This window comes from Panulirus ornatus, chromosome 9, assembly GCF_036320965.1.
Source record: "Panulirus ornatus isolate Po-2019 chromosome 9, ASM3632096v1, whole genome shotgun sequence".
In the NCBI taxonomy this organism is placed as follows: Eukaryota; Metazoa; Arthropoda; class Malacostraca; order Decapoda; family Palinuridae; genus Panulirus; species Panulirus ornatus.
Genome location: NC_092232.1, coordinates 35512824 through 35539419, shown reverse-complemented (window position 1 = coordinate 35539419; position 26596 = coordinate 35512824). Strand labels below are relative to the sequence as shown.

At 42.0% G+C, this 26596-nt stretch overlaps 1 protein-coding gene across 1 annotated transcript; it reads left to right on the top strand.

Moving 5' to 3' along the window:
* Positions 1-459: 459 nt before the first annotated feature.
* LOC139750334 (uncharacterized) lies at positions 460-25723 on the top strand. Its single transcript, XM_071665013.1, has 3 exons — positions 460-579; positions 22884-23394; positions 23963-25723. The coding sequence occupies exons 2-3, from the start codon at positions 22926-22928 to the stop codon at positions 25309-25311; spliced, it is 1818 nt and encodes a 605-aa protein (XP_071521114.1). The 5' UTR covers positions 460-579; positions 22884-22925; the 3' UTR covers positions 25312-25723.
* The last annotated feature ends 873 nt before the right edge of the window (positions 25724-26596 follow it).

Here is a 26596-nt window from a genome sequence, read left to right as displayed (position 1 = left end):
AGTTAGAATGTTAGTGGGCGAAGTAAGTGGGGAATAGGATGTTATGGAGTGAGGTAGGTTTGGATTAGCATGCTGAGATGCGAGACAGATGGTTGAAAATTATCAGGAAGCCAGAGATGAGAGTAAGAATGTTAGGGTGCAAAATAAAACGGAATTAGGGTGCTTCGGAGCAAGGTATGTGGAGTTAACCTGTTAGGAAGCGAGGCATAAACTTCTCTTTAATCTATACAATTATTTTCATGTGACCTAGATTTTCACACCGTCACCTTCCTACACCGCAGAACAGCATTTGGAATTATAATAAATGTGAGAACAACGATTCAGGCGAACCTTAGCAATGGCATTAATGTCTATACCCGCTCACCCCGACACACAATGGATTCAATTCAAGGTATCATTTGGTCTCGTTTTCTGTTGGAGGTGGCAGGAGGAACATGCATAGATACAGTGTTGTGATCCCTGGCCTCAGTATTGAACCGCTCGCTCAACCTGTGGTAGTGTGGCCTCGTCATTACCTCAGTGTCTGGTGAATGGTTCATAGCTGCCCAATCTACGCACGAATCGTTACGGATAGCACAGGTGAGAATGTGACAGTCAACTAGCTATTTCTTTTTTTTTTCACTTGAAGTCTCCGGTCACGGGTAAATTATCGAGGCTGTAGATCATATCTAAAAAGGGTTCGAGATATTAAGAAGTGAGGCGAAAATAAGGGAAATAATATAAAAGTTTTGGAAGAAGTATGATATCTACCATTTGCAATGGAGCACATCGTAGCTGGTAGGAATACTATGAAAAGCTAAAGTTTCAAATCTTATCAGTATAAAGATATATCAAACACTTCATCCTTAAGTTGTCAACGGCCTTACAGTTTTCCTGCCGACGACGCTGTGGCTTGCCAAGTGTTCCATGGTTAGAATAAGTTCCCATCTTTTGTCCTCAAGTCAAATACGTTCAGTAACAATGCTACTCTTATAACAACTACTTTGCTGGAAGGATGGTTCAGAATTGTCCCTACTCTAGGTAAGGAAATATACATCCGAACTCCATTCAAGAGCCACAAGTGAAGATGTAAAATTCCAGCCACTGAATCTTCATGCATTAAGCACGGGGTGAAGGACAAATGCCAATTAACTGAAAAAGTTCGACAATGGAAAAATGGCGATCCAGGGAAGTGTGAAAAATTACCTAAGTTTCCATGATAGGCCATGCATCCAAAATGTATGAGAGAATAATAAGAATAACTAGAGATAACCCCACAATTAGGAGAAAGGCAACAGTGTTTCAGGAAGAACAGATGAACAACGGTCAAGATCTTTGCAATCCAGCAATTATGGAAAGAATTAGGAGCATGATTTCGAGTTGTTGATCTGCAGAAAGCTATTACTCTTGTCCCAAAATTCAAATTATGGAACAATTATGGAGTAAATAGCTAACTACTAAAAACAAGAAACACATATTCATGGCCAAGTCACGTAAATGCACATTTGGAAAATAAAAATAAAATGGTTTGATACAATTAGTTGCGTGGATTGGGTAGTGTATTCTCTTCCTATTCATAAAATACTTAGATGAGATAATTGAAAATATGAACCATCAAGAATTATTGATCACAACTCTTGCATATGCAGATGGCATTTGTCAATGGGAATTGAATAACGAATCTCTTCAAGAAGCAATGGAAATATGGGAGACATTAAGGTATACAGAGGATTAATAATGATTAAGATCAAGTCTCAGGTGATGGTGTTCGCAACACATCAAGAAATGCTGAAAATGAGATTGAATAAAGAGATAAAACCACAAGAAAGAAAATACATTAAAGTAGTATTACCAAATATGGGGCGTATATAGACAGAAATAACTTAAAAAAAAAAAAGATATAGTGAATATTTACGGTGTTAAAATTACTGGAGGGGTAACATTCCTCTTGATGTTAAAAGACCTACATCCAGCACTATGCTCATGATGAAACTGACACAGGAGCTGAAACATGGACATTAAACACCACCTCGCTAAACAGACTGACGGCGGCTGAAATGAAACCAATGAGAATCATTCCGGTAAAAACAAAGCTAAATGGAATCCGTAGTACAAAAGACGGAAGAGATCTCGAGTGTAATATTACTAACGAACAAGACCTGAACAAGCAAGGTTGAGATGGTTGGCACATCGGAAGAGAATAAGTGAAGAAGGAATACCTCAAGTAGCATTTCACTGGGTACCAACTGTAAGAAGACCTGCAGACAGACATAGAAATCTTATCGAAGTTTAGAATCAAAAGATTGGCCAGACTGCTGGGAGTGGAGTTTTCCAAATTAGAATGGAATGGCGATGACGATGCTTCTCACTGAAAGCGTACCGTACCTGGGAGCACAAGTAAGAAATAAGGCACAAGTACAGGTTGTCATAGGATTACGGTACAACACGAACTATCTGGGGGACATGGTCGGCAACTCATCATTGTAATACATGTAATAATATTTGACCGGAGCGTAAGCGAACCATGAGCGGAGATATAGTGTGCATCAGGCCTTACATACATGCATTGCCACAGTCTACAGCGAAAATGACAGTCCCATTAAATAAGTCTTGAATATTTTAGTGTCTCGGTTCCATGCGCAGCAACTGTTGGACAAAACATCATATCGACAGTATGCAAAAGAACTCAGTACTATGGTACTGAGAATTAATGGACTGATGTACTTGGCCACATAAGGTATCTTAAGAAATTATGAATCTCCCGTTGAATGCACGCAATGAATATATATATATGCGTGCTAGGCTATAGGTAATACTGGTGACAAGCCTAATTCTTATGTTAGAGAGACCAGTCAAGGATAAGTCCAGATCAACACCCAGCCTTACTTGAAATGAAAGGGAAAAAGAAGAGACAAGGTAAAGTGTTTACAAATTATAGAGATGTTCATCAAACAAGGACCTCTCGGGGGATGAAGTCTCCATTTTCAGGTAGGGGGGTAAGTTCCGTGTGGATGTTCTCTACTTACACAGTCTCCTGCTGTTTTTCTTCACTTTTCACTATGCATTCAATTTTGTGGTGGTTAGCAGAGCCTTCTGACGGAGGTGGTTGCACTGTTATACTTGCTATTTTGTTGTTGACGAATGTGTTGTGGGGTAGGGGGATATGAACGGATGACAGACCAAGACTTGCAGATGATTTTAGTGATCTACATTTGTTCAAGTTGTAAGGTCATTCATCAGTGATCTTGTTACGGTGTTGTGTACCAAGCAGGGAAAGAACATATGAACAAGGTCACCGATTTATAAGAGTTAGGTTAAGTTATTGAGTAAATTATTAGATAAAGGGACTCATAATAGAGAGGTGTTATCACACTGATACAGACGACGATATATGTAAGAAGCTGAACATAAAGTTTCAGAGTGCGTTCACACTCAAAGACCCAGAGGTAACATTACTATATACCCGCCCGAGAAAGAGAAGATATGAATGTAGTACATTATGAATTAGTGATGCGCTGAGGTTCATGGTCGAGGTAGACTCACAAAGTCCGTGGCTGGGTAATATGTGCTCAGAGAGCGCACAGATACACTCGCCAAACCACAGGTGAAGTTTAGAACAATCCTTTGCAAAGGAAATGTCACAGAAGAAAGGGAGAGAGGCAACACTGTGCCAAAACTAAATACAGGTGACAGATAAAACAGCCCTGAATCATAAGCTGGTATCCTTAACCAGCATATCCTACAAGATACTAGACATGATGAGAATAAGAGAGCAATTACAGGAATATATCTTACTGTCATCAACAACCTTAGTGGGAGACAACAAGAATTCAGAAGGAAAAGATCGTGTTTGACGAATCTGTTCGACTTTTATTACAGGAATATATCTTACTGTCATCAACAACCTTAGTGGGAGACAACAAGAATTCAGAAGGAAAAGATCGTGTTTGACGAATCTGTTCGACTTTTATGAACGAGTAAGTAAGAAAAGCAAGGAATGGGTAGATGCTCGGCATGTTCCTGGAGTACCAGAGGGTCTTTGATACTCCCACACAGAGTCAGAAGAGCACTGCTTAAGTGAAGTGACAGCTACCTACCAGGGTGAACAGGAAATACATGTAACAGAATCCTTATCAAGCTGGGCGAGGGTGAAAACTGGGGTATCTCGGGGCTCTATGCTGAGACCCCATACTGTTCATGATCTACGTCAGTGATTTGTCAGACGACGTGGATTCATTCCAAAATATGTTCTCTGAAGCTGCAAGGATTATGGATGAGGTACGAAGCAGCAGGGACTGCGAAATGTAGCAGAGGGATGCAGCAGTGGTCGGGAATATTGGTATATGAAATTCAAGCCTGGAAAAGGCATAAAGATGGGAAGAGATTCCAAGAGAGCAGACGGCGGGAACTATATGGAAGGAAATAAATTACAGGTTGCATTGTCAGGTGGATCTGGGAGTGGACATCACGCCGAACTCGTCATATCAGAACAAATGAGAAGCCTCACGTACCTGAACTGTGCAAAGGACGACATATATTCATCCCAAGCTGGGATATGCCGGAACAGACATCTCTTTTCTTGAAGAACCGCACGTAGTTCCTGGAAAAGTCCAAGGGAGGGCATCAAGATTGGTTACAGAATTAAGTGGAGAGAGATATGATGAAAAGGAGGAAAGCGCTAATGTTAGCCTTAGCGGAAGAAAAAAAAGAGTTAGAGAAGACATGAAAACTACACATAAAATCGTAAAACGTCATGACAACGTCAACATAGCAGAGGCTGGCGCTGAGAGTTTATGATGAAGGCATCACTGGAAGTTAGGTAAGAGAAGCGTACGTAGGAACGAGAGGAAGCCATTCGTCAGCAACAGAAATATAGATTTGTGGAACAAACTAAGCAAAGAGAAAATGAATGCGACTGTCATTGAAAAATTCCAGGAAACAGTGACAATAAAACAAGGATAAAAGTAGGGGCCTCACGAGAATACATCTCCCTCACCGTATGCACAAACAGGTAATAACAAAGAGGCAGTAACACACTATGGTGTCTCGACAAAAACAGATTTGTGTACCTTGTTCCCTACCAGTTTATAGTTTTCTTAAAGGCTTGTTTCACTGTATAGAGCTTGTCTCAGCCCCTCTGTAAGCTAATGCAATCCCGTCCATCCCTTACTTCTCTCATTTTATCAGCATCATCTGCAAACATATGCAGGTATGGATCGAATCCCTTTGGAAAATCACTTACACGGATCGAGAACAGCAACAGCCCAAGCACTGAGTCATGCAGCACGCCAATGGTAAACCTAACCCAATTTGAAAAGGCTGTTCCCTTCTACTGATATACGGTTTCACCCACCGAAAGAGTCTGATCCTAAATGATAGCGTAGCTTCTCTACCGGCTTTGTGTGTGTGTGGAACAGCGTGAATGCCTGGTGGCAGTTCTTGGACACAGTCCACCCATAAGTCTCGCCCACGAAACAACTTAAAAGTTCAGAAGATTTGTGACGCAGGGCCTTTCTTCTATGATCATTTGCTGCTTCTCATTCTTAGTTTCTCCTTTGCGAGAATTCACCCATTTCCTGTGTAATTATATTTACCTGCGTTTTACATATTTTAGCTATCAGATGCTGGTCTGTGCTTCATTGTAATCTCTATCTCCTTCCTTAAAAAAAATGCACGATGTTTGTATAAATATGACTGTCTGTCTGTCTGTGATTACCTACTTATGCCTTGGGTGACACTTTGTACACCCATAGGGCACTAGATCTCAACGTCTCCTTAATTTCACACAAATATTCGCCTTTTTTTTTTTTGCTACCGAGAAGAAACGTCTCCAGTGGCGCAACACACTGGTCAACCATAACACAGGCCAATGTCTTGCTAATAGCGTAACACACTGGTCAACCATAACACAGGCCAATGTTTTGCTAATAGCGCAACACACTGGTCAACCATAACACAGGCCAATGTCTTGCTGATAGCGCAACACACTGGTCAACCATAACACAGGCCACTGTCTTGCTAATAGCGCAACACACTGGTCAACCATAACACAGGCCAATGTCTTGCTAATAGCGCAACACACTGGTCAGCCATAACACAGGCCAATGTCTTGCTAATAGCGCAACACACAGTGGTCAGCCATAACACAGGCCAATGTCTTGCTAATAGCGCAACACACAGTGGTCAGCCATAACACAGGCCAATGTCTTGCTAATAGCGCAACACACTGGTCAACCATAACACAGGCCAATGTCTTGCTAACAGCGCAACACACACTGGTCAACCATAACACAGGCCAATGTCTTGCTAATAGCCCAACACACTGGTCAACCATAACACAGGCCAATGTCTTGCTAATAGCGCAACACACAGTGGTCAGCCATAACACAGGCCAATGTCTTGCTAATAGCGCAACACACACTGGTCAGCCATGGAAGGAATGACCAAGTAGATGGACGGATGACAAGGAATTAAGGAGTCCGTTAGTGTCAGGAGAGGAGTGGTCTATAAAGGTAATTTATAAAGGCCTAATTAACAAGGAACCAACACTATCGTCCAGACCATTAGCCAGCACTTAATGAAATATTCAGCGACGTTGATCACGAGGGTCAAGTGAGGAACATAAAGAGAGACTTGGTGAAGGGTTTTCAAGAAAGCAAAATCCTACGGGAAAATGAAGGAGCCATATGTAGTCTCTAGCCTTCCTGCCATTGTGAGGAAGGAATGAAGAAATGTACTGATCATTTGCTCCTTAAATCTTCCCTCGACAACGTTCAGCTGTGGGACAAAAGAAATCTAGACAGATTTACTCAGAGCAAAAACTCATTTCGTCCAATTATGAAACTTCTTTTTTTCTCTCTCTCTCTCTTAATCCTACGCCTCAGGCAGTCGACCCCATAGATACACATGTTTCTACTATAATCTCTGTCAAGTTTGAAATATACCACGATTTATCCTTTAAGAAAAGCCTCAGTTATGTATAAAAAAAATCTTCACTGAGGCCAGGCCTTGATACACACATAAAATGGGCAAAAGAATCAAAGGAAAATGGAAAACGAGAAAAGAATGACTTGGAGGCGGTGAGCGAGCCTTTTTAAAAGAGAAAGACCGTAGTAGTTATGGGAAAGAGTTGGGGGGACACGTGTGGACCAGAAACATCAGAATGGACACTTAATTGTAAAGAATCTCTTACAACGCACAAGACCATTTTGGGTTTATAACTAGTTAAGTAACAATTTCCCGCGTTAGCGAGGTAGCGTTAAGAACAGAGGACTGGGCCTTTGAGGGAATATCCTCACCTGGCTCCCTTCTCTGTTCCTTCTTTTGGAAAAAAAAAAAAAAGAAAAAGGAGAGGGGGGAGGATTTCCAGCCCCCCCCCTTCCTTTTAGTTGCCTTCTACGACACGCAGGGAACTCGTGGGAAGTATTCTTTCTCCCCTATCCCCAGGGACAAAATAATATATAATACATACATACATATATATATATATATATATATATATATATATATATATATATATATATATATATATATATATATATATCATTATTATTATTATACATTATACATCCACACGCGCACATATACATGTATATACATACACAGACATATACATATATACACATTTACATAATTCATACTTGCTGCCTTTATTCATTCCCGTCGTCAACCCGCCACACATGAACTAGCATCCCCCCTACCCTCACGAGGTAGCACTAGGAAAGGACAAAAAGCCACATTCGTTCACACTCAGTCTATAGCTGTCATGTAAAATGCACCGAAACCACAGCTCCCTTTCGACATCCAGGCCCCACAGAACTTTCTATGGTTTACCCCAGAGGCTTCACAAGCCCTGGTTCAATCCACTGACAGCACGTCAACCCCGGTATACCACATCGTTCCAATTCACTGTATTCCTTGCGCGCCTTTCACCTTCCTGTATGTTCAGGCCCCGATCGCTCAAAATCTTTTTCACTCCATCCTACCACCTCCAATTTGGTCTCCCACTTCTCGTTCCCTCCACCTCTGACACATATATCCTCTTTGTCAATCTTTCCTCACTCATTCTCTCCATGTGACCAAACCATTTCAATACACTCTCTTCTGCTCTCTCAACCACACTCTTTTTATTACCACACATCTCTCTTACCCTTTCATTACTTACTCGATCAAACCACCTCACACCACATATTGCCCTCAAACATCTCATTTCAAACACATCCACCCTCCTCCGCACAACCCTATCTATAGCCCATGCCTCACAACCATATAACGTTGTTGGAGCCACTATTCCTTCAAATATACCCATTTCTGCTCTCCGAGATAATATTCTAGCCTTCCACAACTTTAACGCTCCCAGAACCTTCGCCCCTCCCCCACCCTGTGACTCACTTCCGCTTCCATGGTTCCATCCGCTGCCAAATCCACTCCCAGATATCTAAAACTTCACTTCCTCCAGTTTTTCTCCATTCAAAATCACCTCCCAGTTGACTTGTTCCTCATCCTTACTGTACCTGATAACCTTGCTCTTATTCACATTTACTCTCAGCTTTCTTCTTTCACACACTTTACCAAACTCAGTCACCAGCTTCTGCAATTTCTCATCCAAATCAGCCACCAGCACTGTATCATCAGCGAACAACAACTGACTCACTTCCCAAGCCTCTCTCATCCACAACAGACTGCATACTTGCACCTCTCTCCAAAACTCTTGCATTCACCTCCCTAACAACCCAATCCATAAACAAACCAAACAACCCTGTCGCAAACCGACATTCACTTAGAACCATCACTCTTCTCTCTTCCTACTCGTACACATGCCTTACATCCTCGATAAAAACTTTTCACTGCTTCTAGCAACTTATCTCCCACACCATATACTCTTAATGTCTTCCACAGAGCATCTCTATCAACTCTATCATATGCCTTCTCCAAATTCATAAATGCTACATGCAAATCCATTTGTTTTTCTAAGTATTTCTCACATACATTCCTCAAAGCAAACACCTGATCCACACATCCTCTACCACTTCTGAAACCATACTGCTCTTCCCTAATCTGATGCTCTGTACATTCCTTCACCCTCTCAGTCAATACCTTCCTATATAATTTTCCAGGACTACTCAACAAACTTATACCTCTGTAATGTGAACACTCAACTTTATCCCTTTTGCCTTTGTACAATGGCACTATGCACGCATTCCGCCAATCCTCAGGTACTTCACCATGAGCCATACATACATTGAATATCCTCACCATCTAATCAACAACACAGTCACCCCTTTTTTAATAAATCCCATTGCAATACCATCCAAACCCGCCGCTTTGCCGGCTTTCATCTTCCGCAAAGCTTTTACTACCTCTTCTCTATTTCCTAAACCATTCTCCCTGAACCTCTCACTTCGCACACCACCTTGACCAAAATACCCTATATCTGCCACTCTATCATCTAAAACATTCAACAAACCTTCAAAACGCTCACTCCATCTCCTTCTCACATCACCACTACTTGTTATTACCTTCCCATTAGCCCCCTTCACTGATGTTCCCATTTGTTCTCTTGTCTTACGCACTTTATTTACCTCCTTCTAAAACATCTTTTTATTCTCCCTAGAATTTAATGATACTCTCTCACCCCAACTCTCATTTGCTCTCTTTTTCCCCTCTTGCACTTTTCTCTTGACCTCCTGCTTCTTTCTTTTATATATCGCCCAGTCATTTGCACTACTTCCCTGCAAAAATCGTCCAAATGCCTCTCTCTTCTCTTTCCCTAATAATCTTCCTTCTTCATCCCACCACTCACTACCCTTTCTAATCTGCCTACCTCCCACGTTTCTCATGCCACAAGCATCTTTTGCGCAAGCCATCACTGCTTCCCTAAATACATCCCATTTCTCCCCCACTCCCCTTACGTTCTTTGCTCTCACCTTTTTCCATTCTGTACTCAGTCTCTCCTGGTACTTCCTCACACAAGTCTCCTTCCCAAGCTCACTTACTCTCACCACTCTCTTCACCCCAAGATTCTCTCATCTATTCTGGAAACCTCTACAAATCTTCACCTTCGCCTCCACAAGATAATGATCAGACATCCTTCCAGTTGCACCTCTCAGCACATTAACATCCAAAAGTCTCTCTTTCGCGCGTCTATCAATTAACACGTAATCCAATAGCGCTCTCTGGCTATCTCTCCTTCTTACATACGTATACTTATGTATATCTCTCTTTTTAAACCAGGTATTCCCAATCACCAGTCCTTTTTCAGCACACAAATCTACAAGCTTTTCACCATTTCCATTTACAACACTGAACACCCCATGTACACCAATTATACCCTCAACTGCACATTACTCACCTTTGCATTCAAATCACCCATCACTATAATCCGGTCTCGTGCATCAAAACCGCTAACACACTCATTCAGCTGCTCCCAAAACACTTGCCTCTCCTGATCTTTCTTCTCATGCCCAGGTGCATATGCACCAATAATCACCCACTTCTCTCCATCCACTTTCAGTTTTACCCATATCAATCTAGAGTTTACTTTCTTACACTCATATATATATATATATATATATATATATATATATATATATATATATATATATATATATATATATATATATATATATATATATACATATATATATATATATATATATATATATATATATATATATATATATATATATATATATATATATATATATATATATATATACACTCATATATATATATATATATGAAAGGATCACAATTTTGCGCGTGATCAAAATATTCCTATGAGTCCACGGGGAAATGAAACACGATAAGTTTCCAAGTGCACTTTCGTGTAATAATCACATCATCAGGGGAGGAACAAGAGAGAAATATAAGTCATTTGATATACATCAAAGAGACTTTTACCAAATTGCGTCCTAGCTTCGTCTCTTCTATGTATATCAACTAACTTATATTTCTCTCTTGTGTCTCCCCTGATGATGTGATTATTACACGAAAGTGCACTTGGGAACTTATCGTGCTTCACTTCCCCGTGGACTCATAGGAATATACATACACACACATACACACACACACACACACACACACACATACATATATATATTTATATATATATATATATATATATATATATATATATATATATATATATATATATATATATATATATATATATTCATTTATTATTTATTTATTTATTTTGCTTTGTCGCTGTCTCTCTTGTTAGCGAGGTAGCGCAAGGGAACAGACGAAAGAATGGCCCACCCCACCCACATACACATGTATATACATACATGTCCACATGTATATACATACATGTCCACACAAGCAAATATACATACCTATACATCTTAATGTATACATATATATATACACACACAGACATATACATATATACACATGTACATAATTCATACTGTCTGCCTTTATTCATTCCCATCGCCACCCCGCCACACATGAAATAACAACCCCCTCCCCCCTCATGTGCGCGAGGTAGCGCTAGGAAGACAACAAAGGCCCCATTCGTTCACACTCAGTCTCTGGCTGTAATGTAATAATGCTCCGAAACCACAGCTCCCTTTCCACATCCAGGCCCCACAAAACTTTCCATGGTTTACCCCAGACGCTTCACATGCCCTGGTTCAATCCATTGACAGCACGTCGACCCCGGTATACCACATCGTTCCAATTCACTCTATTCTTTGCACGCCTTTCACCCTCCTGCATGTTCAGGCCCCGATCACTCAAAATCTTTTTTACTCCATCTTTCCACCTCCAATTTGGTCTCCCACTTCTCGTTCCCTCCACCTCTGACACATATATCCTCTTGGTCAATCTTTCCTCACTCATTCTCTCCATGTGACCAAACCATTTGAAAACATCCTCCTCTGCTTTCTCAACCACACTCTTTTTATTACCACACATCTCTCTTACCCTTTTATTACTTACTCGATCAAACCATCTCACACCACATATTGTCCTCAAACATCTTATTTCCAGCACATCCACCCTCCTCCGCACAACTCTATCCATAGCCCACGCCTCGCGACCATACAACATTATTGGAACCACTATTCCTTCAAACATACCCATTTTTGCTTTCCGAGATAATGTTCTCAACTTCCACACATTCCTCAAGGCTCCCAGAACTTTCGCCCCTTCCCCCACCCTATGATTCACTTCCGCTTCCATGGTTCCATCCGCTGCCAGATCCACTCCCAGATATCTAAAACACTTCACTTCCTCCAGTTTTTCTCCATTGAAACTTACCTCCCAATTGACTTGACCCTCAACCCTACTGTACCTAATAACCTTGCTCTTATTCACATTTACTCTCAACTTTCTTCTTTCGCACACTTTACCAAACTCAGTCACCAGCTTCTGCAATTTCTCATATGAATCAGCCACCAGTGCTGTATCATCAGCGAACAACAACTGACTCACTTCCCAAGCTCTCTCATCCACAACAGACTGCATACTTGTCCCTCTTTCCAAAACCCTTGCATTCACCTCCCTAACAACCCCATCCATAAACATATTAAACAACCATGGAGACATCACACACCCCTACCGCAAACCTACATTCACTAAGAACCAATCACTTTCCTCTCTTCCTACACGTACACATGCCTTACATCCTTGATAAAAACTTTTCACCGCTTCTAACAACTTGCCTCCCACACCATATATTCCTAAAACCTTCCACAGAGCATCTCTATCAACTCTATCGTATGCCTTCTCCAGATCCACAAATGCTACATACAAATCCATTTGCTTTTCCAAGTATTTCTCACATACATTCTTCAAAGCAAACACCTGATCCACACATCCTCTACCACTTCTGAAACCACACTGCTCTTCCCCAATCTGATGCTCTGTACATGCCTTCACCCTCTCAATCAATACCCTCCCATATAATTTCCCAGGAATGCTCAACAAACTTATACCTCTGTAATTTGAGCACTCACCTTTGTCCCCTTTGCCTTTGTACAATGGCACTATGCAAGCATTCTGTCAATGCAATATATATATATATATATATATATATATATATATATATATATATATATATATATATATATATATATATTTTTTTTTTTTTTTTTCAAACTATTCGCCATTTCCCGCATTAGCGAGGTAGCGTTAAGAACAGAGGACTGGGCCTTTGAGGGAATACCCTCATCTGGCCCAATTCTCTGTTCCTTCTTTTGGAAAATTAAAAAAAAAAAACGAGAGGGGAGAATTTCCAGCCCCCCGCTCCCTCCCCTTTTAGTCGCCTTCTACGACACGCAGGGAACACGTGGGAAGCATTCTTTCTCCCCTATCCCCAGGGATATATATATATATATATATATATATATATATATATATATATATATATATATATATATTATCCCTAGGGACAGGGGAAAAAAGAATACTTCCCAGGTATTCCCTGCGTGTCGCAGAAGGCGACTAAAGGGAGGGAGCGGGGGGCTTGAAATCCTCCCCTCCCGTTTTTATTTTGTCCAAAAGAAGGAACAGAGAAGGGGACCAAGTGAGGATATTCCCTCTAAGGCTCAGTCCTCTATTCTTAACGCTACCTCGCTAACGCAGGAAAAGGCGAATATATATATATATATATATATACGAATAAAGTGTATATGAACGCGCACCTTCATAGAACATACAAAGCTCCAACAGCCAGGATCGAACCTGGGACCCCTTGTGCAAGAGGCAGGCATGCTAACCGCTAGGCTAAGGGACTGTATAATAGGAAACAACTATTCGAAATACTAAGTACTCGAATACCCTTCGTCTCACAATGGTGAGCAACGGGGTCTATCGGTTGTTTCCGAACAGAACACATAGCCAGCTGATAGCGTTTTACCGAACCTGACTGTACAACGCAGAGTTATATGAATACGAATAAAGTGTATATGAACGCGCACCTTCATAGAACATACAAAGCTGCAACAGCACAGCCAGGATCGAACCTGGGACCCCTTGTGCAAGAGGCAGGCATGCTAACCGCTAGGCTAAGGGACTGTATAATAGGAAACAACTATTCGAAATACTAAGTACTCGAATACCCTTCGTCTCACAATGGTGAGCAACGGGGTCTATCAGTTGTTTCCGAACAGAACACATAGCCAGCTGATAGCGTTTTACCGAACCTGACTGTACAACGCAGAGTTATATGAATACGAATAAAGTGTATATGAACGCGCACCTTCATAGAACATACAAAGCTCCAACAGCCAGGATCGAACCTGGGACCCCTTGTGCAAGAGGCAGGCATGCTAACCGCTAGGCTAAGGGACTGTATAATAGGAAACAACTATTCGAAATACTAAGTACTCGAATACCCTTCGTCTCACAATGGTGAGCAACGGGGTCTATCGGTTGTTTCCGAACAGAACACATAGCCAGCTGATAGCGTTTTACCGAACCTGACTGTACAACGCAGAGTTATATGAATACGAATAAAGTGTATATGAACGCGCACCTTCATAGAACATACAAAGCTCCAACAGCCAGGATCGAACCTGGGACCCCTTGTGCAAGAGGCAGGCATGCTAACCGCTAGGCTAAGGGACTGTATAATAGGAAACAACTATTCGAAATACTAAGTACTCGAATACCCTTCGTCTCACAATGGTGAGCAACGGGGTCTATCGGTTGTTTCCGAACAGAACACATAGCCAGCTGATAGCGTTTTACCGAACCTGACTGTACAACGCAGAGTTATATGAATACGAATAAAGTGTATATGAACGCGCACCTTCATAGAACATACAATCCTGGCTGTTGGAGCTTTGTATGTTCTATGAAGGTGCGCGTTCATATACACTTTATTCGTATTCATATAACTCTGCGTTGTACAGTCAGGTTCGGTAAAACGCTATCAGCTGGCTATGTGTTCTGTTCGGAAACAACCGATAGACCCCGTTGCTCACCATTGTGAGACGAAGGGTATTCGAGTACTTAGTATTTCGAATAGTTGTTTCCTATTATACAGTCCCTTAGCCTAGCGGTTAGCATGCCTGCCTCTTGCACAAGGGGTCCCAGGTTCGATCCTGGCTGTTGGAGCTTTGTATGTATATATATATATATATATATATATATACGAATGATTTGTGGCGTCTGAACCATTTACTATCCCGTCCATTCTGACCTGGGGACTTGTATGTCCATTATGACGGTTACGATCAAGACCAGTGTTTACCCATGTGTGTGTGTGTGTGTGTGTGTGTGTGCTCTTAAGGGGTTGCCAACGGCTACATGGCCATCATGTGACGTAGTGGCTTGCCAGGTGGTGCGTGCTCTACCTGGCAGCGGAGGCATGCAAACAGCCAGTTTTCTGGAACAGAAGCTGAATTATGGAAGAGAGATTAGGTCTAGTTTTGATGATCAACTGGAAAAGTTGATTACCTGGATTTCTCTCAGGGAAGTGCGTCAAGCCATACCCACTCACGATCATATGTGAGGCTGCAAGTTTTATGTGTTGGTGGAAGACAAGTATCGTTGCAATATGGGGTTTCCAAGACAACTTTAGACACACGACGTGTTTTGTACAGTCATGAAAGAAGATTGGAAATTAGCCTTGCTTTGAAAGAAGTGAAGAATCCAGAAGTAAGTTAATTTAGAATGGAATGGTATGTTTATTAAAGGGAAAAGTTTTTGATAAAAAAAAAAAAAAGAGATGGAAGAGCGTAGAAAACGTCGGAATCTTGTAAAACAGTTATTGATGGAGAAATGTGAGGTTGATCCATGAACAATTAGGGTGATGGGGAGAAAGCTGGATGTGAAAGGACAGAGAGATGAAGAAAAGCCAAAAAAAGGGTTAACTTGTAGACCAGAAACTGTCGAGATTTCAAATCGTACAACACAGCATTTCCCAGAGTTGATGACCAGACATTGACACCATAAGAAGGGTTATCACTGAGGCACTTAGCTTTGGGAAATCATACAAGTGGTCAGAGGGAATACTAAGCTTCAAGATGAATACAGATGAATGCATCAAGACGATAGTTAGAGCGGTTAGAATGGTCACCCTATTTAGGATAGGCTGTACGATCGTTGGGTTACATACGGATCAGGAATCATTGCAGGAACCAATTCTCAGGCGTCCAGTTCTTACGTTTGTTTACATCCTAAAAAAGTGTACCATGTATTATATGAAAAAGAAAAGAATTCACACACACACACACACACACACACACACACATTCAATAATTCATTTGTATTGTACTGCGAGGAAGGTTAATCACACTTGAACATTCTCTGTGATCATACTTTTTCAATTCCTGTATGCTGTCTGAGTGTGTGATTATCATGTGTTTCGAGAAGAGAGTTTTAAATTTGTGTGTCCCCGTCTATTAATTTTATATAACCTTGTATATATGTCTTTACTCCTATGTGTATACGCAGACAAACACCCTAACTTAAGCCAGACGTGTTAGTGTGTGTGCGTGTGTGTGTGTGGGTAATATCTTTCTCAGCTGTAAATATCATGAAATGTTCCTGTCCAGTGACCTAAATTCGCATGGCCGATATGCCAGCTAGGCTAGGTTCGTTATTGCTGTGTTATTGATCAGTGTAGTGACGGACCCACGCCACTAACCCCTCCACATATACCCCTCCCATACCTCTCAACTTCCATGATTCAGCCGTAATCTCTTTCTTTCCTATCCCACCCATCCAATCCTACGAAAGTGGGTTACAGTCTTACGATTTTCTTTTGCTACGGTCAGCCATCTGTCGCAACGTTAATCTTGCGATTAATATAAGCGAGTTTATTCACTTCGAACAGCGTTGTTGGAAACATGTAACTCCCTGGAAAGAAAAGTAAATAGTGCACCGGGCGCCATGGAAAAGAAACGAGAAATTGAATTTCCAGACGTGGAGACACCATTTCCAGGAAAGCCATAGACTACAATCACTACAAAAGATGGATGATCGACCACTTTTGGTGGTTACCATCTCGGCAGACATTCTGGAACCACAACACACACTTTGCAAAAAAAAAAAAAAAGTAGAGGAATTGATTCCTGGGAGGGAATATAAAACATTTTCTTATTTTGTGATATAAATAAACTTTTCTAACATTATTTTATGCCAATGTTGGATCAAGATACATTAAATTCAATAAATTCCAATAGGAATTTACTGAGATTTCATTTCAAGAAGAAAAGATTTCAAATTCTTCTTTGACCGTAAAACAGAAAACATCTAAAACCAGGAGAAAAGCGACGTGATTGACCACGTAACATTAATGTTGTATTACTCCCCGTGGACTTTTGATTAAAGCCAAATCCTATCGGAGACTATATATATATACATATATATATATATATATATATATATATATATATATATATATATATATATACATATATATATATATATATATATATATATATATATATATATATATATATATATATATATATATATATATATCCTGGTTCAATCCATTAACAGCACTTCGACCCCAGTATACCACACCGTTCCAATTCACTCTATTCCTTACACGCCTTTTACCCTCCTGTATGTTCAGGTCCCGATAGCTCAAAATCTTTTTCACTCCATCCTTCCACTTCCAATTTGGTCTCCTGCTTCTCCTTGTTGCCTCCACTTGTGACACATATATCCTCTCTGTGAATCTTTCCTCACTCATTCTCTCCATATATCCAAACCATTTTGACACACCCTCTTCTGCTCTCAACCACACTCTTTATTTCCGGTAATACATCTCTCTTACCCTTTCATTACTTCCTCGATGAAACCACCTCACACCACATTTTGTCCTCAAACATTATATTTCCAACACATCCACCCTCCTCCGTACAACCCTGTCTATAACCCATGCCTCGCGACCATATAACATCATTGGAACCACTATTCCTTCAAACATACCCATTTTTGCCCTCCAAGATAACGTTTTCTTCCACACATTCTTCATCGCTTCCAGAACCTTTGCTCCCTCCCCCTCCCCATGACTGACTTCCGTTTCCATAGTTCCATCCGCTGCTCAGACCACTCCCACATATCTATAAGACTTCACTTCCTCCAATTTTTCTCCATTAAAACTTACATCCCAATTGATTTATCCCTCAACCCTACTTACCTAATAACCTTGCTTTTATTCACATTTACTCTTAACTTTCTCCTTTCATACACTTCTCCAAACTCAGTCACCAACTTCTGCAGTTTCTCACACGAATCAGCCACCAGCGCTGTATCATCGGCGAACAAATGACTCAGTTCCCAAGCTCTCTCATCCCCAACAGACTGCATACTTGCCCCTCTCTCCAAAACTTGCATTTACCTCCCGAACCATCCCATCCATAAACAAATTAAACAATCATGGGGACATCAAATACCCCTGCCGCAAACCGACATTCACTGAGAACCAAATCACTTTCCTCTCTTCCAACTTATACACATCCTTGGTAAAAACTTTTCCCTGCTTCTAGCAGCTTACCTCCCACAACATATATTATTAAGACCTTCCGCAAAGCTTCTCTATCAACCCTATCACATGACTTCTCCAGATCCATAAATGCTATATACAGAACATCTGTTTTTCTAAGTATGTTTTACACATTCTTCAAAGCAAACACCTGATCCACACATTCTCTACCACTTCTGAAACCACACTGCTCTTCCCCAATCTGATGCTCTGTATATGCGTTCAACCTCTGTATCAATACCCTCCCACGTATATATATTGGCCAAGTCTTTAAAAAAAAATCCTGATTACATATCATACGAAATATGACTTTTTTAAGCTATATAAACTGTGGTTTTCCTCATGATTTTTGTAATATATCAATGTCGAGAAGAGGCATGAGTTAAAGAACCGCAGCTCCTGACATTCCAGAGGGGAGTAATAAGAAAATTAATATTATCATAGTACCGTATTGCTGTGCTGTAAGAGCATTGTACTACTGCACTCTTGAGTGGTTTTAGATCGTTAGATAACTATTTTTACTAATGATTGAATTAAAAAAAAATCATGACCGTTTTACCACTCATCCTTAAATGGATACCAAATTTCACTGAATTCGGGGACAAGAGTTGCAAAAAAAATTCATTTAATATTTGTGCCCTGACTTCCTCGTCTTGAACCAAATCACTGTTTTCCGTTATTACTAAACCTGTTGACTCGGTTATTATTTTTTGTTTCTAACATACATGTAAAACTATCTTTTTTTCGGTTAGGTTAGGTTATTTGCAATACTTTGAATATCTATAGGTAACCGATTGATCTAAATGCTGTTGTACAGCGAAATTCATCATGAAAACAAAGATAAGTAAAATCTGATAGTCTAGTTGACAATATTGTAATATTTACTAGTTGCACCCTCTCTGTCCGCCCTCCCTGTCACAGAGGCGTCGGTATGCATAATTATCATCACTAAATCAGTTAGGTTAGTCTCCATTTTAGGTCTAAGATTTCTTTGAGACAACTGTTATGGTTAAGACATGCCCGAGTTAAGTATCCACCAGTTTACGTTGTAACAAGATGAAGTGGACTAGTCATTTGAACAGAGAAGTTCTTGGTGGTGTCTAGCAACTTTATTATGGCCATGTTATTCTGTTTCCCTCGAGAGGTCGGGTTAAATTGAGACTGTAACGAAGTGAATTTTCGAGGCCTGTCCACGAGTACTTTATGAAATTATTAGGTTTTGAAATACTGTAATAAGGTCAACATTGTTGTGAAAGAATTTTAGGTAATTCTGCACTGAGTAAGAGTTGAATATTGTTGATTCGTTGCACTGTCATCCATAAAATTTTCTGATGCTTAGCTTCGGGTTCAAGCTCAACCTAGTTCAGTTACTGGGTATCATATTACATCATCAGTATTGCTGCTAATATGCAATTAATATGTAACCCGAAGCTAAGCATCAGAAAATTTTATGGATGACGGTGCAACGAATTGTTCGAAGCTGTCATGCACAATGTACCGAAACCTCAGCTCCCTATCCACGTCCAGGCCTCACAGACCTTTCCCTGGTTTACCCCGGATGTTTCACATGCCCTGGTTCAGTCCACTGACAGCACGTCGACCCCTGTATACCACATCGTTCCAACTCACTCTGTCCCCTGCGGTAGAACGATGAGGTATACAGGGGACGACATGCTTTAGCATATGTATTCGTTTATTTGAGAGAGAGAGAGAGAGAGAGAGAGAGAGAGAGAGAGAGAGAGAGAGAGAGAGAGAGGAGAGGTGCTGGATAGAAGCGACCTCGACCGCGTGTAAAATATTCAGCCGAGCGACACACACACGCACGATACCGCTAGCCTAAACATGGCTTCATGCACTGACCATTCAATACTTACACCGAATCTGTAGTCTGAATATATATATATATATATATATATATATATATATATATATATATATATATATATATATATATATATATATATGGGTAGAAATAAGTGAAAGCGAGAGGTGAGAGATTATCAATAGTACTTACGTAACCGGCCATGAGAAGAAAGATCATGAAAGGTAAGCGTTTTTGCAGGCAGGTGAGTCATGTGGCAGCAGTGGTGATGCACGAGACCGGGTATTAGTGATGGATGATTTATATGTGTCGGTGAGTAATGTGGCGGTTGAGGATATAATTGGGGGTCATGGAGTATTCAGTATTATGAATGGAAATGGTGAACAGCTGGTGAAGTTGTTTGCTGAAAAAGGACTGGTGATTGGGAATACCTGGTTTATAGAGATATACACAAGTATACGCATATGAGTAGGAGAGATGGTCAGCGGGCATTACTGGATTACGTATTAATTGACAAGCGTGTAAAAGAGAGACTTTTGGATGTTAATGTGCTGAAGGACAGCTGGTGGGATGTGTGATCACTATCTTGTGGAGGCAATGGTGAAGATTGGAAGTTTTCGGTATATAGGAAACAGTGTCGGTTGTCGGTTAGCAGAGAGTGGTGAGAGGTGTTTGGGCAGTGCTTACAGAGGAGTGCAAATGAGTGGGAGATGTATAATAAAAAGCGGCTGGAGGTCAAGAGAGTCATGTACAGTGGTTTGGTGAAAAGAGAAGAGGTAGTGAAAGCTTTACATAGGTTGAAATCCGGCAAGGAGACTGGAGTGGATGGTATTGCACCTGAATTTATTAAGAAAGGGCGTGACTGTGTTGTTGATTGGTTGGTAAGGATTTTCAGTGTATGTATGGATCATGGTGAAGTGCATGAGGACTGGCGGAATGCATGTATAGTGCCACTGCATAAAGGCTACTAGAGACAAAGGTGAATGTTTAAACTACATAAGTATGTGACCTTTATTGAATGTTGTATGGGAGAGTATTGATTGAGAGGGTGAAGGCATGTACAGATCACCAGATTGGGGAGGAGCAGTGTGGTTTCAGAAGTGGTAGAGGATGTGTGGATCAGGGTTTGCTTTGAAGAATGAGTGTGAGATACTTAGAAAAATGAACGGATCTGATGTGGCATTTATGGATCTGAAGAAAACGTGGTAGCGCTGATAGAGATGCTTTGTGGAAGGTCTCAAGAATATATATAATATGGGAGGAAAGCTGCGAGAAGCAGTAACAAGTTTTAATCAATGGTCTAAACTTCGAAGCATGTGTGCAAATAGGAAGAGAGAAAGTAAAAGGCTACAAGCGAAGGTTGGTCTATGGCAGGGGTATGTGATGTGGTTGTTTAATATGTTTATTATCGGTGGGGTGGTGAGGGATTAAAAATGCAAGTCTTGAGGAGAGGGGCGAGTATGTAGTCTGTGGTGGGTGAGAGGGCCTGGAAAATGAGTCAGTTGTTATTTGCTGATCATACAGCACTGATAGCGGTTTGAGTGAGAAACTGCAGAAGGTGGTGACTGAGTTTGGAAGTGTCAAAGGAGGAACTTACGGGAAAATGTGATGAATACAAGGTTATCAGGTTTAGCAGGGTTGAGGGACATGTTAGTTGGGATGTAAGTTTGAATGGAAAAACTGAGGAAGTGAAGTGTTTTCGATACATGAGAGTGGAAATGGTAGCGAATGGAACCACGAAAATGGAAGTGGGGCATAGGGTAGGTGAGGGTGCGAAGGTTCTGGGAGAGACGAACAATGTGTGCAAAGAGGAAACGTTATCTGGGAGAGCAAAACTGGGTATGTGTGAAGGAACAGTAGTCCCAGCAATATCATATGGATGCAAGGCATGGGCTATAGATAAGGCTTTGCGGAGGAGGGTGCGCGTGTTAGAAATGAAACGTTTGAGGACAATATGTAATGTCAGTTGGTTTGATCGAATTTGTAATGAAAGGGAAAGAGGGAGAGGTTTGGTAATAAAAAAAAAAAAAGAATTTGGTTGAGAGAGGTGAAGGTGTCCTGAAATGGTTTGGACATATAGAAAGAATGAGTGAGGAAAGGTTGACACAGAGGATATATGTGACGAAAGTAGAGGGCACAAGGAGAACGGGGAGACCAAATTGGGGATGGAAGGATGGAGTGAAAAAGATTTTGGGTTAACTGGACCTGAACATGCGGGAGGGTGAAAGGTGTGCACGGGATAGAGTGAATTGGAACGATGTGGTATAATAAGGTCGATGTGCTGTCAGTGAACCGAACCAGGGCATGTGAAGCGTCCGGGGGCAGACCATGGAAAGGTTTGTGGGGCCTGGATGTGGATAGGGAGGTGTGGTTTCGATGCATTAAACTTGACAGTTAGAGAATGGATGCGAGCGGATGTGGCCTTCCCTCGTCTGTTCCTGGCGCAACCACGTTACGCGGGAAACTACGACCAAGTGTTTACCATTCAAATCAAAATCTCCCCAATCCAAAAGAGTCCATCATTTCACTGCTACTGATCGTAGCGCAGCCTTAAGGCTACAGGGGTCACATAAAACAGATCCCATAGTTGCTTGATGGCCATATTAACGTTGCTTACTGTGTATACAGGTGACGAGATGCCTGAAGGTGAGGACCTGCCTGCAGTAGGACATGAGGATGAACAGCTGGGCCAACAACAACTACAAGCGGGAAGCTCAGGCTGCAGGAGGTGAGCGTCTGGCGGTGGGGAAGAAGACGTCACACCACGCCCATGACGTCGGCGTCACCCCTGGCGTTAACCGTCGGCGTCGCAGTGGCCAGATGAAAGCCGTGGGTGAGGAGGTGGCTCACCTGTGGGTGTTCCGCGTCGTCCACCTCACCAAGGTCACCCTCAAGTCCTTCATCGAGCGTCAGGGGATCCAGGTCCTGGACATTCATCAGGTGTCCCACAAGGAGTCCGCACATAAGTCCTTCCTGGTGACTGTGAACCAGAGCGACGCCCCAACGCTGCTCTACCGCACCTTCTGGCCGGGTCTGGTGTCCTGCAAGATGTGGTACGAAAGAGGCAACGTCAGACGGGCCACCATCTTCAGCCGGAGGTCTTCGAGGGACCCCCACGCCACCACTCATGCCAAGGATGGTAAGGAAACCTTGCAAATACCCAAGTAACATAGTTCCCCATACACAACCCGTCCATTATCATACACACACACACACACACGCACACACACACACACGCACACACACAGTTATGACACCACTCTTTAGTTCCCATAATTCTGCTGTGTCTCATTATATGAGTGAAGTTCGTGAGACAAGTGACAAAGTCATGCGTTACGTTATCTACCTACTACTTCAGACCTCACGCTACAGTGTCCTCATTCCCAGGTAGACTGTAACGTGGCAGGTGGTGTGGTGTCTGTAGATGTTGGGTTGTTGGCAGCAGCCGGCCAGGGTAAGTAATGGCCTCTACCTGGGTTATATGATGGTGGCTGGAACCATTCTACAACCTACGTGTCACGATGGCCTGTCTTACTTTGTCTCGCTAAAACCGGGTTACGGATTAAACAAATAATTACGCAGACGCTAATCATATCCTTTCCTTCCACCTTATCAAATTAGTTTAAGGTCTGGCCTTGATTAGGACTTCTGTCCAATGCTGGAGCTTGTGTCATGAAGCATGGGACTCATATTGGTCAAATTTTCAGGAGAGGCGATGGTGGGAGAGCGGAGGAACCTGACGCTGGATCACAGCAGGAAGCAGGTACCACTGGACTTGGGCCACAAGGAAACACACACAACTCTCCCTCACCCAGACTCCACCGTACACGATAACCAGACGATCAATGAAAGAAAAGACAAAGATAACAACAAAAGTAACGTGAAGACTGTGAGAACAGAAAAAGTGGCCCCTAATAAGAGAAGTAACGTAAAAGAAAACGTTAGGAGGGTGGGTGACGCTAAGCCAGGGGGCAGGAAGAATAGCACCAGTGAAAAAAGAGACAAAAATGCGACAAACAAAGGAAATAAACTGAATAATGGCAAAAAGAAAGTCACAAAGAACGCTGGCAAACGAAAGGATAAACGTAGTGGTGACAAGGACAGGGGGATTAAACGCAATGCTGACGTCAGCAAAGGCCAAGATGGTGGTGATGTATACCAGAAAAAAGAACGTTTGGTCGTACTAGAGAAAGATAAAGAAAACATCGGAGACAACACAGTGTATCAACACAACACAGTGTCTCAACACAGGTATAACGAAGGCAAGAGGCAAACCGTAGGTCAAGGGAGGTCACGCGAGAATATGAGTGATCGAATCAAGAGAGACAATGTGGAAGTGGTGAAGACAGGACGACAAGTTGATGATAAAGCAGTCGATAAAGGCAAGAAGAGACGACACATGACCCAGAAATACGACAGTTCGGGCGGCCAACACCGAACCGGTCAGCCAGTGAGCCAGGTACCAGATCTACCAGCACTGACACATGACGACCCAAGCCACTATCCAGCCACCAGCGAGCCAGCCGCCATGAGCTCAGACAAGGGAGTCAAGCAACCCAGCTGGGTGCTGTCGCTGAGTAAGTTGCTCATCCTCTCCTCGGAGGAGGTGGTGGCCAGACTGCTCAGCCCGGAGTATGACGGCCTCCTCTCGCAGGACTCCATCACGGACGACGAACTCTTCCTGGGAGTCAAGGTGCTGGCTCACTCGGTAAGGTCTCGCTCCGGCCCGGACCATCTCCGTCGTCTGCTGCGCAAGATCTGGCAACCCCACGTCATCAGTCTGGTGAAGACCTTCTCGGTGACGGTCGAGATGCAGTACCCTGAGCGGGCCGAGAGGTATTTCTGGGACCTGGCGAAATTTCTGGACCTGTACATCGTCTACGACATGGACATTGACGGTATGCCGAGTCTATTCACAACCTGTCTATCGGAAGTACTAGCGCTCAGTTATAGATCTCGCGTTAGCGATGACCTGGTGAAGGTATACAGGGGTATGCAGGAGTGGGTCTGCAGGCCAGCCACGGACCACGAACCAGCGAGGCGAGTGAGGCGGTGACAGGCCCCCTCCACCACCCATGGTCGTCCTTGTATCTTCCTTACACATAATCTTCAGAAATCCTGAGAGACGTTTTCTCAAGATATGTTGGATCATGTTGATCTACAGATTTAGTAACATTTCCGGTGATTCTGTGACGTGTGTCATGGATGGTTGTGTGAGGCGGGAACACGAGTATGGTTGAGGACGTGCCCAACCATACTGATATTCCTGCCACACACAACCATCCACGACACAAGTCCCGGATTTGCTGGGAAGTTAATGAGAACCAAACATAAACCAATATATCCTCACACCAAATCTGTCACGATTTCTCGAGGACATAATTATTTGTAAACAAAATACAAGAACAATCATAACGGAAAATTATCACTTGTGCAAGAAAATTCATTATTAATAATAAAGTACCAATAATGAACTCTTATCATTATCCTATCAATAATGGCAACAAAACAATGTTCCCCCAGGAGCAGAGCAGTATGATGTAGGTCAGGTGAAGAGCTAGACGGTGCACCGTGTGAGGCAGTGGAGGTTCTCCGGCTGAGCCAGCGAACAGTATCGACTGCCTTCAGCAGAGTCCACATCACGACTGGCTTCCCAGCTCAGCCAGCAGAGGGCACCACACTCATACAACACATACTACTGTAGCAGATATGAACAGTCCGGTATGTAAATGGGGAGAATCCGGGCGTGGACTCTGCCTAAATTTGCTTGATAATGTCTAAATCTAATTAGTGGAAATACCCACTAGTGAAGATAATATATGTCTGATTTAGTTCTAACTACAAATGAGTTAATAGTGTTGAAGTTTGAAGGAAACTTTGGTACAAGCGATCACCGACAAATTACTTTTGAAGTCAATTTCAACACTTCATGTAATGTTGGTCAACATGACAATCGCGACCAAATACTCGATTTTAAATGGGCAAATTCTAATGATCGTCGCATTGCTCTCTACAGGCAAACCTGGGATGATATGGTCAATAAAAATAACATGAATGTACTTGAAAAAGTTTTAGAAAACTCTTCAAAGCAGCGGAGGAACATACGTGCCACCGTGTAGTAGATGGTCTGTTTCTCAAACGAAACCAAGGTGGCGGAATGGTCAAATAAATAAGTGTCTGTTGTCTAAGTTGCTTAGAAGAAACTCAGAGCATCCAATAACCAACATGATAAAGAGATTTATGTTAAGTCTGCCAAAAATAAGTTATACGCCAAAGAAAAACGTCAATATTAAGCGTATATTACCGAAAAAAAGATAGTTTTACATGTATGTTAGAAACAA